General features: G+C 35.9%; 1 protein-coding gene across 3 annotated transcripts in view; it reads left to right on the forward strand.

The window, feature by feature from the left end:
- Window positions 1-12,499, forward strand: part of GPBP1 (GC-rich promoter binding protein 1) — a 72,412-nt gene extending 59,913 nt beyond the window's left edge. For all 3 annotated transcript variants that reach the window (XM_060295786.1, XM_030843616.3, XM_030843630.3), the window contains 3 exons: window positions 230-417; window positions 4,619-4,721; window positions 11,518-12,499. In XM_060295786.1, coding sequence (XP_060151769.1) covers window positions 230-417; window positions 4,619-4,721; window positions 11,518-11,676 — 450 coding nt within the window. In that variant the 3' untranslated portion in view covers window positions 11,677-12,499. The remainder of the gene's footprint in view (window positions 1-229; window positions 418-4,618; window positions 4,722-11,517) is intronic.
- Window positions 12,500-14,727: the final 2,228 nt, after the last annotated feature.

Here is a 14,727-nt window from a genome sequence, read left to right on the forward strand (position 1 = left end):
TTATTTATCCTGTTAGTTTTCTCTTTATTGAATAGATGTGAATACATAGAGTCAGAAAGCTGTTGGTACCCTTCACAACTTAGTTTTACATCTTATGAAATTGTCTCCTAAATGATTATATAATCATTACAGTTGTTTTATCAATGAAAATCTAACCAGGATCTATTAAAATTTTTTTTTTAAACAATTCTATTCTCTAACTCATTTTTCTTAACCCTTCAAAAATCAGGATGACGACTCATTTAATTTGCATAACAGCAATAGTACTCACCAAGAAAGGGATATAAACCGAAACTTTGATGAAAATGAAATTCCACAAGAGAATGGCAATGCCTCGGTAATTTCCCAACAGATCATTCGGTCTTCAACCTTCCCACAAACTGATGTTCTTTCTAGTTCACTTGAAGCAGAACACAGGTTAGTGTTTTTGCGTTTGTCTCTACCCAGAATTTTGATTTTATTATAGAAAGTTGATTTATTTTTTAACAGCTTCATTGAGATATAATTTATATACTATAAATTTTTTACTCAATTCACTAATTTTTGGTGTATTTGTGTAACTGTCACCACAGTCTAATTTTAGAACATTTCTTTCACTCCAAAAAGAAACACTGTGCTCATTTACAGTTACTCCTCATTGTTACTCTCTGTCCTTAGGTAACCACCAGTCTGCTTTCAGTAATACTTTATCAAGGTTCATCCATGGTGTATAGCATGTGTTTCTCTGAAAACTGAGTGATATTTCTTTTCCATGACTTCAAATTTTCTGTAATTTTTTTTTTTGATTGCGGAATCTCAGTTCCCAAACCAGGGATCGAACCTGGGCCACAGTAGTGAAAGCCTGAATCCTAACCATTAGGCCACCAGTGAACTCCCTGTAAACTTTGATTCTTAAGTTACATACACATTTAAGTACTCATATTGCTTGATTTAACAACTTAGGCATCAGTGATACAGTTCTCAAGGATGACAGTTTTTTTGTTAAAAAATATATGAAATAGGCACATATATTACTATTATTATCAAGTTTCAGTATGTCGTCAAGGTATTGAGGATAGCTTCAACATCAGAGGGGTAGTTGTTACCTTGTCTAAGCACCAAATGAATTAATAGAAATGAGTGCCAGAGAAATTCAAGGGAGTTTTGGGGTAGATAGCATTATGGTTTGAGTACCAGTCAGAGTTTTAATTGGGACCTAAATTAAATCTTAAAGGGTGAGACAGTACGGGCAAGGGTACTGGGTAGTCATTTTGGAATAAAAAGGGGCATGAAAGGATATTTAGAGTTGAACACATACCTAGTTTGTTTTAGGGTTAGTGAATAGAATATCTTGACAGGAGTGTGGAGTCCTTAATGGAATTAGAGATAAATTGAAAAGGCAGGGCCTTAGAGATCTATTCAAGCTCTTTCAATGCTTCAGATGAAGAAATAGCTCAGGGAAGTGAACAGATTAGCCTGTGTCTTATACCTGGTTTGTGGAGAGTAGGATTTGTGACCCAGTCTTCCACTTCTAGTCCTGTCCTTTTTCTAATGTAAGGAATTTGAATTTGTGGTCATGGTGTTAAGGTTAAGGAGTTTGTTGTTTAGGAAGTGGGAAGCCATTGAAAATATTTAGTGGAGGGTGGTAATTGTGAAAATGGTATCAGGGTGATTTGGTAATAATTTGAAAGAGAATGGGAAGAAATGCTAATGAAAAGGCAAAGTGCAGATCACTGTTGTGGTGTATTCCTAATTGTGGGGAATAGGGAAATACAGAGTTTTTGTTTTGAAAGCTATTCTAGAAACAGTTAACAGTTACAGCCCTTGGAGGGAAGTGGAAAGAGGAGAGAATAGACAGTTAGGAATACTTGTTTTTCATAAAATTCGAAATAATTTGTTCCATCTGCATTATTATTTAGTTATGATTCAGTTTTTAAAAGTGAAACAAGTAAAAGTAAGGATCTAGTGAAAGGTGTGAGATTGTTTTTACCAGTCTAGATCTGTAGACTCTGGACTGGGTGGCATTGAGAATGGAAGTGCCATTCCACAGGGAGGCCATAGGTTACAGTGAAGACAAAGCATTAAATGATTAAAAGAAATGTGAGAAATAGTAATTAACAGTGATGATGACTACGACATTTTAGTTCAGAGGCAGCAGAGTTTGGTGCAATGTATATTAACTTAGGAGGCAAAAAACCAGAATTCTGCTTCTTTGTTTGCTGTCAAGTAGGCAAATTGTTTTTACTTAAGAGATCCTGGTTCTTCATCTGTAAAATATGGGTATAGGGTTACATTTTCTTTCCAGTCTCTGAGCACTTGTATGAGATTGTTTGAAAATGTGTAAAGTCTACAAAGTAGCCAATATGTGACAGGTTCAATTTGAAAGATGAGTTAGGTGTGAAAAGGAGTATGTTTAAGGGATGTAATTATGGAATCTTAAAAAAATATGGTTCTGAAGAACATAGGGGCAGGACAGGAATAAAGACAAAGACGTAGAGGATTGATTTGAGGACACAGGGAGGGAGAAGGATAAGCTGGGACGAAGTGAGAGAGTGGCACTGACATATATACACTACCAAATGTGAAATAGATAGCTAGTGGGAAGCAACCGCATAGCACAGGGAGACCAGCTCCGTGCTTTGTGACCACCTAGAGGGGTGGGATAGGGAGGGTGGGAGGGAGACGCAAGAGGGAGGGGATTTGGAGATATATGTATACGTACAGCTGATTCACTTTGTTATACAGCAGAAGCTAACACAACAATGTAAAGCAATTATACTCCAATAAAGATGTTTTAAAAAAAACAACAGTATAATCAGACTAGTACAAGATATGTGGCCATATAAGAAACAGAAGCTTTAAAGGCTCTAAGTCAAATCCAGCATGGCTACAGTATTCTTGTTTGCCCAACTAGAGAAAGTGGTTGATTCCCTGTTAATCTTTTTTTTTTTTAACTGAAGTATAGTTGATTTACAGTGTGTTAGTTTTTGGTGTACAGCAAACTGATGCAGATTCTTTTTCATTACAGTTTATTACGGGATACTGAATATAGTTCCCTGTGCTATACAGTAGGACCTTGTTGTTTATCTATTCTTTTTTAAAATTAATTAATTTTTGCCTGCATTGGGTCTTTGTTGCTGCATACGGGCTTTTCTCTAGTTGCGGCGAGTGGGGGCTACTCTTCATTGCGGTGCGTGGGCTTCTCATTGCGGTGGCTTCTCTTGTTGCGGAGCACGGGCTCTAGGTGCACGGGCTTCAGTAGTTGCGGCACGTGGGCTCAGTAGTTGTGGTGCACCGGCTTAGTTGCTCCGCGGCATGTGGGATCTCCCCGGACCAGGGCTCGAACCCGTGTCCCCTGCATTTGCAGGCGGATTCTTAACCACTGCACCACCAGGGGAGTCCGTCTTCGCAAAACTTTTAATCTTTTGAGCGAAGAACTGTTACAGGTACTTCTTATAGTCTTCCAGGGAGTTGAAGTTTTTTCCGTTAAGAGAATTTTGTAAAGACCAAAATAAATGGAAATCTGAAGCTGCAATGTCTGGTGAATATGGCTGATGAATCAGAACTTCCCAGCCAAGCTGTAACAGTTTTTGCCTGGTCAGCAAAGAAACACGTGGTCTTACGTTATCCTGATGGAAGATTATGCATTTTCTGTTGACTAATTCTGGATGCTTTTTGTCGAGTGCCGTTTTCAGTTGGTCTAATTGGGAGCAGTACTTGTTGGAATTAATCGTTTGGTTTTTCGGAAGGAGCTCATAATAGAGGACGCCCTTCCGATCCCACCAACTACACAACATCACCTTCTTTGGATGAAGACTGGCGTTTGGTGTGGTTGGTGGTGGTTCATTTTGCTTGTCCGATCTCTTCCATTACACATTGCTGTACGGTATCTACTTTTCATCGCCCGTCACAATTTGTTTTAAAGACGGAATGTTTTCGTTGTTAATTATTAAGTAGAGAATCGCATGTGGAAATATGGTCAAGAGGGGTTTTTTTCTTCCGCTTAACTTACGTGGAACCCAAACATCAAAGCGAGTAACATAACCACGCTGGTGCAAATGATTTCCAGCGCTTGATTTAGATATTTTGAGTATGTTGGCTATCTCCCGCATGGTATAACGTTGATTGTTCTCAGTGTCTCGATTTGATCGCTATTGACTTCAACTGGTCTCCTTCACCATGGAGCATCGTCCAGCGAGAAATCTCCAGCACGACACTTCTCAAACCTCTTTTGACACGTTTGATCAGTCACAGCACCTTCTCCATACACTGCACAAATCTTTTTGTGCTTTTCAGTTGCGTTTTTCTCTTTCGTGAAATAATACAGCATAATATGCCAAACATGTTCTTTGTTCCATCTTCACTGTTAAAATGGCTACACAAAAATTCACCAATTTTGATAAGCTTTTTTTAAAATGCATGTTGAATATGACAGCTGTTACAATACAGTCTAACAAAATTGTTTCAAAAGAAGTTAAAGACAACTAAGCGCTACTAGAGCCATCTTACAGAAAAAAAACTGAACGAACCTTTTGGCTAACCCAATAAAATGGATCATGTTTTCTTGCTCACAGTGTCAAAGGAATTATCTTACTTGGGTTAAGTTCTAAATTAAATTTATTCTTTCCCCCCTTTCCAGATTGTTAAAGGAGATGGGCTGGCAAGAAGACAGTGAAAATGATGAAACATGTGCTCCCTTAACTGAGGATGAAATGAGAGAATTCCAGGTTATTAGTGAACAGGTAAGAAGAGCTGAATCATATAAGTTTACTTTAAAAATTGCCCTTCCTTAATCAGAACAACATATAACTAAGCATTTTGGGGGGGGTGGGGAGAAAGAAAGTTTTACAGTTTTATTTAGGAATTTGTTAAACATCACACTGTAGGTCAGATTTGCCTTTCTTTTAAATAGGTCTGCAATGCTGACTTCTTTAAATCCATGGATCTGCAGTGCTTAGGAATTAGTGTAAAGAATATGTCTGATTTGTCACTTTTCAGGTATTTAAAAAATGACTTGGGGATAAGAAGTAGCAGCAGTAGCTTTGCCAAATGTAGCTTCATTTTTTTATCCTTTGCACAGGAATATTTTATATTCTAGAACATCTTTTTTTAATGTCTTAATAGTTGCCGTTTTGAAAGAATATTCCTTAGAAAATGTACAGTAGAGTGTCAGGGAGTTGAGATTTTTCTTTTTCAAATCCATTATAGTTTTTTAAAATAGTTCTGGTCATGCAGAAGTGATTTTCTATACGGAGATATTATAATTTATATTATAATCTTCAAAACACTTCTTAAATGTTTTGAATGAAATCTTTGAGGAAATTAGTTACATTTACTTCATAATAAAATAGACTTCATCGTCCTAATTAAAAATTTGTGGCAAAATACGCATAACGTAAAATTTACGATTTCAACTATTTTTAAGTGTACAGTTTTGTGGCATTAAGGTACATTGACATTTTTATGCAGCCATTACCACCACTCACCTCCAGAGCTCTTTTCATTTTGTAAAAGTGAAACTCTGTACCCATTAAACGATAACTTCATTCTCTGCTCCCCCAACCCTGGGAAACCACCACTCTACTTTCTGTCTCTGTGAATTTGTCTGGGTTCCTCATATAAGTGGAATCATGCCGTATTTGTCCTTTTGTGACTGGCTTATTTCACTTAGCAGAATGTCTTTGAGATCATCCATGTTGTAGCATGGGTCAATCAGAATATCCTTTTTTTTAAGACACAATAATCCATTATATGTGTATGTACCACATTTTGTTTATTCATTCATTGATGGACACTTGGATTGCTTCCACCTTTGGCTATTATAAATAATGCTGCTGTGAACATGGGTGTATAGGTATCTGTATCTATCTATATCTATCTACCTATAGATAGATACCTATACACCCATGTTCACAGCAGCTTTTATATCTATAGATAGATAGGTAGTCTATAGATAGCTGTAGACTCTATCGATATCTGTAGAGTCCCTGTTTTTAATTCTTTCAGGTATTTACCCAGAAGTAGAATTGCTGCATCATATGGTTATCTATTATTAACTTTTTGAAAAGCTGTCCTACTGTTTTTCTGTAGTAGCCACACCATTTTACATTCCCACCAGTGGTGCTCTCTTCCCTCTCATTTCTCATATTTTTTTCCCAACACCATTTGTTGAAAAAGACTGTGCTTTCTGTATTGAATGGTCTTGGCACCCTTGTTAAAAATCATTTGTATATGCAGGGGTTTGTTTCTGGGCTTGCTATTCATTGGTCTTCAGTTCTGTTTTTGTGGTGGGTTTTTTTTCCCTATAAATTTATTTATTTATTTTTAATTTTGGCTGTGTTGGGTCTTCGTTGCTTCACATAGGCTTTCTCTAGTTTCAGTGAGCGGGGTTACTCTTCGTTGTGGTGCACGGGCTTCTCATGGCGGTGGCTTCTCTTGTGGAGCACGGGTTCTAGGTGTGCGGACTTCAGTAGTTGCAGCACATGGGCTCAGTAGTTGTGGCTCACTGGCTCTAGAGTGCAGGCTCAGTAGTTGCGGTGCACAAGTTTAGTTGCTCCATGGCATGTGGGATCTTTCCTGACCAGGGCTCGAACCCGTGTCCCCTGCATTGGCAGGCAGATTCTCAACCACTGTGCTACCAGGGAAGTCCCTTCAGTTCTGTTTTTATGCCAGTGCCACATTGTTTGGATTGCTGCAGCTCTGTAATATGGTTTTTTTGGGTTTGTTTTTTGTTTTAAAGGATGGAGGAGGCTATGTTTAGTGTTGAGTTCAGCTAAATTCAGGACCCTGGGAAAGCCAGGACCTTTTTCTTTTTTTTTTTTTTAAATAAATTTATTTATTTTTGCCTGCATTGGGTCTTGTTGCTGCGCGTGGGCTTTCTCTAGTTGTGGCTAGAGGGGGCTACTCTTTGGTGGGGTGCGCTGGCTTCTCACTGCGGTGGCTTCTTTTGTTGTGGAGCATGGGCTCTAGGTGTGCTGGCTTCAGTAGTTGTGGTGCGTGGGTTCAGCAGTTGTGGCTTGCAGGCTCTAAAGCGCAGGCTCAGTTGTGGCGCACGGGCTTAGTTGCTCTGCGGCATGTGGGATCTTCCCAGACCATGGCTCAAACCCGTGTCCCCTGCATTGGCAGGCGGATTCTTAACCACTGTGCCACCAGGGAAGTTCTGTAATATGTTTGAAATCAGCAAGTATGAAACTTCCAACTTTGCTCTTCTTTTCAAAAGAGTGTTTTGGCTATTCTGGAATCCCTTGAGCTTTTAGAAGAGCTTTAGGATGGGTTTTTCTGTTTCCGCAAAAAAATACCTGTGAGATTTGATAGGGATTACATTGAATCTGTAGATTGTTTGTGGTAATATTTGCATCTTAACAATGCTAAGTCTTCTAATCCGTGAGTATGGGATGTTTGTTAATGTATTTTAAATGTCTTTCAGCAGTGTTTTGTAGTTGTCAGTGTAGAAGTCTTTTACCTCCTTGGTTAAGTTTATTCCTTATAATTAAGAATAAGTATTTTTTCTTTTTAATGCTATTATAAATAAAATTGTTTTCTTTTTTTAAGAATTGTTTTCTTAATTTAGTTTTTGGATTGTTCATTGTTACAGAAATGCAGCTGATTTTTATGTATTGGTTTTATGTCCTGCAACTTTGCTACATGTGTTAGTTCTCACAGGTTTTTAAATAGAATTTTTAGGTTTTTTACATATAAGATCATGTTGTCTGTAAACAGATAATTTTACTTCTTTTCCACTTTCATATTTCTTCCTTCCCAGTTAATGTAAATTTTTTATTCAGAAGTTAGTGAACCATGTTATTTTTCACAAGCTGATGATGGGTAATACTTCTGAAGGATTTTTTTTGTTATGTTTATTATATTGTCCAATTTACAAACAAGAAGTTCACATTAGGTGTGCAGTTGGGTGAGTTTTGACAAATGTATATAGCTGTATGACTATGATCCCCAAAAGTTCCACATTGTCCCTCTTTGCATTTAGTTCTTTCACTCCCAGCTCCAGCCCCTGGCAGACACTGATTATTTGCTTTCTGTCCCTATAGTTTTGCCTTTCCACAATTTTTTTTCCTGGATACCTTTTTTTTTACATTAATTTTTATTTGAGTATAGTTGATTTACAGTGTTGTGTTAGTTTCTGCTGTACAGCAAAGTGAATCAGCTATACATACACATATATCCACTCTTTTTTAGATTCTTTTCCCATATAGGTCATTACAGAATATTGAGAAGAGTTCCCTGTGCTATACAGTAGGTCATTATTAGTTATCTATTTTATATATAGTAGTGTGTATATGTCAATCCCAATCTCCCAAGTTACACAGTGTTTTACTAATTGAACCATATTATTGTTATAGTCCTGGATCTGGTTGCTTTCATGCTTTTGAAACTCACCCATGTTTCGTGAGTAGTAGCCCATTGTGTGGGTTTGCCATTTTGTGTATCTCTTTGAAGGATTTGTTTTGAATCTGAAGAAAGGCATCAAGAAAAACCACTTAATACCATTACCATAAGGTAGTAGTCAAGGAAAACATAATATTGCCTGACCAAGATAATTGGCTTTAAAACCCTGTTATGACTGGGGCAGGTAGATAAAACCCTATTGATAATAAAATAATTAACTGATATAAAAAATTTGTGCATACTGTGGGTTGGAGAGCAATGGCCTGTAAGTATAATGTCCATTTTTTAAAAAACTAAAGATAAAGACATGGGTATATTTATGTTAATGATGACATGTCATTTGACATTTAGATGCCTAAAAAACCATTGGGGCCTGATGCTGTTTATAAAAGTATTCATATTGTATCTGGTAACAGTTGAGAATCTTAGTTTAATCTGAGTTTTATTCTCCTCAAATTCTGCAAACATTTAAGTGTTCACTATGCCCAAGATTTTAGAGTTTATAGAGATGAGCTCCTTCATAGTGCTGCAGTTTAATGAAGACAGGTAGATTCCCACATAAAGCAGAATGTGGTATAGCAGTTTTCAAAATATTTAAGGTGAGGACAGGAGAGAGAGAGAGTGTCATGCAAATTCATCAAATGTTTCTTGAGGTCCTATTCTAGAGTGCTGGGAAAACAAAAATTTTTGCCCACGTAGAATTTACATTAATTAATTAATCTAGAGGTCAACGCCAGTTGCAGTGATCTGAAAAGGCATAACTGAGTTGGGTTTGAATTGGCCTTTGTCAGGTAAGATGAGGGAATGACATTCCTGGTGTAGGGAGTGAACAAAGGCAAAAGTAAGAGTTCAGGGTATGCTGGGGTTCAGAGTGGCTGGAGCATGGGGTAGAAAGATTTTAATGAAAGATCTTGATAACAGTAATAAGTAGGGTGAGTCTAAGTCCTAGTTTGCCTTGGAGAGTCCCAGTTTATGCATGTTAATCCCACTGTATTTGTTAATGGCACATGTTTACTCATTCTCAAAAGTGCCCTAGTTTGAATGATAAATTAACGTGGCCTCTCTAATTGTGAGTAACGTCATGTGAGCTCTTAATACTCTCTAGGTAATTGTGCTAAGTGCATTTTTGTAGTATTTGTATGAAGTCGGTAATATCATTAGTCCTGCTGTGTAGACGACACAACTTAATTGCCTCATAGTGGTTGGGTAACTTTCTCTAGGTCTGTACAGTGTATATCATTAGTGGAGTTGGAAGTTGAGCCCAAGTCTGGCTGACTTCATAGCCTGTGCCTATAACTGTGATATAAGGTTGAAAAAACACATTGTGGTCATATTAAGGTTTTTGTATGCCATGTCAGGAGTATAGATTGTGTTTTATTATAGGAAACCTTTTGAGGTATTTTTAGGTATGTGAAACCATTTGTACACGTGGAAGTACAGGTATAGTGTAAGGTATATTGGAAGTGTAATTGTGAAGACTAGGATCAGGATGGTTAGTTGGGAATATATTGTAATAATTAGGGAAGGGGTAAATGAGGGCCTGAAGTAGAGAAATGACAGTAAAATGTGGTCTTGATGAGACTGAGATCTGAAATAGAATCAGCAGGATTTTGAAATTTCAACTTATGAACTGATAATTATATCATTATTATAGACAGGAATGGAGGAGGAGGAGCTGGTTTTAGGAGACTGTATATATATATATATATACACACACACACGTATGTATATGTATAATTCTATGTATTTTATATAAATACATGTATATGTAAAATAGACGTGTGTGTGTGCGTGTGTATTTCCCCCCCACGCACCCCCACCCCCTGGGTGGGGGGAGGGTTCAGGCATTTAGAGAAATCAGAGATAAAGATCAGATTTGGTTTTTATCATAATTGTCCACAGTTGATTTTAAGCTGTGGAAAGATTAGGTGGCACTGGGTGATAAATCATGTGAAGCAAGGATAGAACTTTGAGGGATTAGAAAGGTGTACCTTTAAGAGAGAGATGAGGCGTATTTGTAACCATCACAGTGTCTGAGAACGGCAGAGACTGAGAACACTGAGAACATGGCTTTTGTTTTTCTTAGTAAAGTTGGTGGTGAGGTCATTTGTTCAAAGTAAAGGGAGGTAGCTAAATAGGGAGGGAAAAAGGAAAATTGAGAGCTAATAAGACTCTAGACTTGTTATTTCTAGTTATCAAGGTCTGTAGCAAAATTAGCTGTGATGTAAGTTGCCCTTTGGGTTTGGATCTTACCCTATCCTTATGACTTAAAAAAGCCATCTAGACTATGATACCTATAGATAGTTCCAAATATTAACTTATTATATAACTGGATTTGGTCTTACAGAAATTTGTATTTCTCATTTTGATAAAACTTACCAGAGTCTCAGACATTTTTCTTACTTATACCATACTTACCATACTAACCCTTCAGTTCTGATTTTCAGAAATAACTTATTATTTTTTTCAATATCTTAATCTCTGTGGTTAAGCAAAGGCCTCTGTTTGATTTTGTTACCTTGTACTTACCTTATTTGAATACTCATTACTTACTGGAGTACTTTGTATTCTGGTTATTCTGCAGAGTATGAGTAAAGCGGATTGTGGGGTATGTTAATAGCCTAGTTAGGTCAGAATAATAAAAATAACAGCTGTAGCTTAATGGTTGCTGATTATATTGTAGGCAGTGCCTGAAGATACTTATTACAGTTCTCATTAAGGAAATGAAAATTTGGGAAGGTTAATTCCTTAACAAGTGACAGACTTAGAATTCACACATACCCTGTCTGGATCCAAAATCTTTTCACTAGACTAGTACTATACACCATATACATATATACATATACATATACATATACATATACATATATATATATATATATTTTTAATAGTGGTTTGGTAAGTTATAAATGCAGTTCTCCCAAAGGTAGTGATTTATTCATAGGAAATACTTTGTTATATTGGTTGGATCAATTACCTATATCTAACTAGTTTTTCAAAAATGATATCATAATCTATGGAGTTTTATTACCTTTATTGCATTCATGGGTACATTTGATTATTAGAGCATTCTTAATTTGTAGTAACTCTTGGAGAATAGTTTATTTATTCCATTTATTTTTGTTGACATTTTAGTTACAGAAGAACGGTCTGAGGAAAAATGGTATTTTGAAAAATGGCCTGATCTGTGACTTCAAGTTTGGACCCTGGAAAAACAGCACTTTCAAACCCACTATTGAGAATGATGACACAGAGACAAGTAGCAGTGACACATCAGATGACGACGATGTGTGAAGGATTTCCTAACAGCTTTAGAAATTTTAGTGTGATACATCTCTCATACAGTTTGGGGTGAATTGTAAAAATGAAGAACTATAATTTATGTAGTAAAATACCCCATTAGAAGATGATTTTTTTGGGGAACTTCAATATGAAGAAAACCAAGAATGTTGTGTTGGGCTGTGTTGAACATTATTTCTTTGTTAAATGAATGTTGTAGAAATGAGGACTCTGGTTGATCCAACATTGACTTTCTTCATCACTGCAGCATTTCTCTGACTAGCAATGTGACGATGTAACAAATGAGATTTTCTCATTTAATAATAAAAAAATTGTGTAATGTTTTGCAAAGCTTCTGTCTTAAAATGTCCAGGTCTTAAGAAAAAAGGCAGCTTACACTGTTTTGCTTGCAGAGTCATATCTTTTTCGTACAGTGGAAATCCTCAAGTCCACTTTGTGCGGCTCCCCCCACTCTCACCCCTCCCCCCTGCAAAAAAAGGACAATGTAGCATGTTGGCTAAAACTGGAGCAAAGTGCACTAAAACATTAATTTCCTGAACTCAACTATTGTACTAGTCACCTTTTAAAACATAAATTGCTCTTTAGCCATTTGTAGTTCAGTAAATGTTACAGCAAAGACTTGCCACATTTTCTTCCAAATTTTAAGAGGTGATTTTCAAGAGCTTTATTTGGGTATGTTGTCAGACCAGGATTTTCAGAGTTGATGGAAAAGAGTCTTGTGGGAAAACTTATTTTGATAAATTATTACACATGCAGAAAAACTGATCACACTGACTGGATCTGTCCACAACATGAAAAATAAACTGGATTTTCAGAATATTGTCGTTCTCTGTAGTGTTAAAGGTATTGGTCTGTAAACATAATGTGGTTTATTCACTTATTAAAACAAAGTTAAACTTTATTAAAGATGGTGATTACCTTTTGAGTTTAGAGAAAGCAAGCTATGGAAAATAGCTTTTTTATTATCAATTGCTTAACAAGTTTATTAAATGAATGTTAACCACTTTATTTTTCATTTGCACATTAATTTTAGAATCATTTCTGTTTACTGCTCACTGGAAGAGTAATTTTGCTCTTTTTTTTTTGTATTTTTGATTTTTCTGATTTTGTTTATCCACATTTACTTTAGCTTCCTCCATCCCACTCCCATGTTTAAATATATTCTGATTGTAAAGAGCATAATCTTAGAGCAAAAATGTTTTCGGTTTTATGTCTGATTGAGGTAATCCTCAAGATTTTTAAATTGTGTTTTCTCAGAAGGCTTCAGTGTTTTTGCTGTTTCCCTTTCAGTAATCCTACCCAAGTTTCCCAGCTTCCACCAGAAGCCAGATTTTTTTGGTTTACACTGAGACTGGTGGTGTTGGGGAAATTTAAATAAAACACAATTTCAACCCCACAAAACTTACGGAGGGTGGCTTAGAGTGGTAACAAAGTATTAAATATATCTTAAAGTTATCATTTAAAATCAGCTTTTATTATACAAGATGCCACAGTCAGTCCAGTCACTTAAAGTAAAATGTAGCATTAGCCACAAGAGAACCTGAAAGTATGCTTTCACAAAGCGCTGTCAGTATCATATTGAATGTTTTGGGGACTCTTAGATTTCACTATTTCGTTTATGGGTTAATAAAATCTATCAGATGCAAATTGTATTTGCTAACACAAGCTAGAAGGGATCTGAGAAAAGTGGTTTACATTTGAAATCTAATTTAATGTGTTTTCTAAATAGCTTTCAGAAAATATTCTGGAATTTTTAATTTTTTGGCATTTTCTGCTTTCTATTCAGATAATTTTTTTTCTTTTTTGCCTTAACTCTTTATCAGCAGTTATTGTTTACTGTGCATTCACACATTGTCATTGAATGTGTTTAGTGTGGCAAGACACAACAGTGTGATTATGTGTTACATTATAGCCTTAACTAGTTTGGCTACTGAGTGGGTGGAGGCATACAAATGTATTTTGATAGAATGGTTAAAGCTTAGCATAATTTTAAGTTGCTGTTGAAATACGGGCAGCTGGTAGAGTTTGAACTGTATTGTTTGAAAGGGAGCCCACAAGTAGTATAGAAACTAGTTACATTGTACATTTAGTGTGAAATTGCCAAACCCAGGACATAGAGGCCTGAAAAAAAAATTTACTACTTTTAATTGCTTCAAACTCAGTTTCTCTGCAGCAAATTCTTTTTTACAACCACTTTATTGTGGTATAAATTGGCATAAACTACATATTTAAAGCATATAATTTGATAACCTTTGACTTGTGAAACTATTGCTGCAGCTAAGGGTAGTGAATATATGTCAGGCTGAAAAGCTTTTTAGTGTTTCCTCCTTTGCGATCCTTCCTTTTTACTACTCTCTTGTCTTCCCAGCCTTTTTTTTTTTCTTTTTTTTAATGAGCAAAATTCTTACGGTAATGGGTTTAAAATAGCATTTCCAAAATTGTATCTTGTTTTATATTAAGGGTTAGAATAACTTATTTCCATAAATAATTTTTATTAAAGTTAAAATGTAGAAGTGTTAATCTAAAAATACTCAGATCGACTTGATAATATTAGGTTTACCTTAATTACAGTTCAGTATGTTGAAGGGCTTGGTATCTAAACATTTTTAGTTCCTTTTGCTAGTGTTTATATGTAATGATGTTAGAACATGATTATATAAACATTTTAAACTTATTTAGGAAGAAGTTTAAATAATAATGTCTTAAATAACTTATTGACCCTCCCCAAAATATAATTGACCTTAACCTGACATCAGATTCTACTGGGATGATCCATAATCTTTTACTCCAAAAGTTTGTGAAAGATGTTTTATTAAAATGTGCTTTTATTAGAATTCAGATACTTGGATTAGAAAAGGCACTTGTGAAATTTTTCTTCGAAGTGAGATTTTTATTTTGGCTTATAAACTTAAGGATATATTGCTAGGCTTTTAAATAATAGAGTATCACCAATTGTGAGAGGTGGATATTGTGACTTTTCTTTTGCACAGTCGTGTTTCTGGAGGTTATAATCCTTACTTCGCTGTTGAGGAATGAGTGAGCAGA

The sequence above is a fragment of the Globicephala melas genome, chromosome 3 (genome assembly GCF_963455315.2).
Source record: "Globicephala melas chromosome 3, mGloMel1.2, whole genome shotgun sequence".
Classification (NCBI taxonomy): Eukaryota; Metazoa; Chordata; class Mammalia; order Artiodactyla; family Delphinidae; genus Globicephala; species Globicephala melas.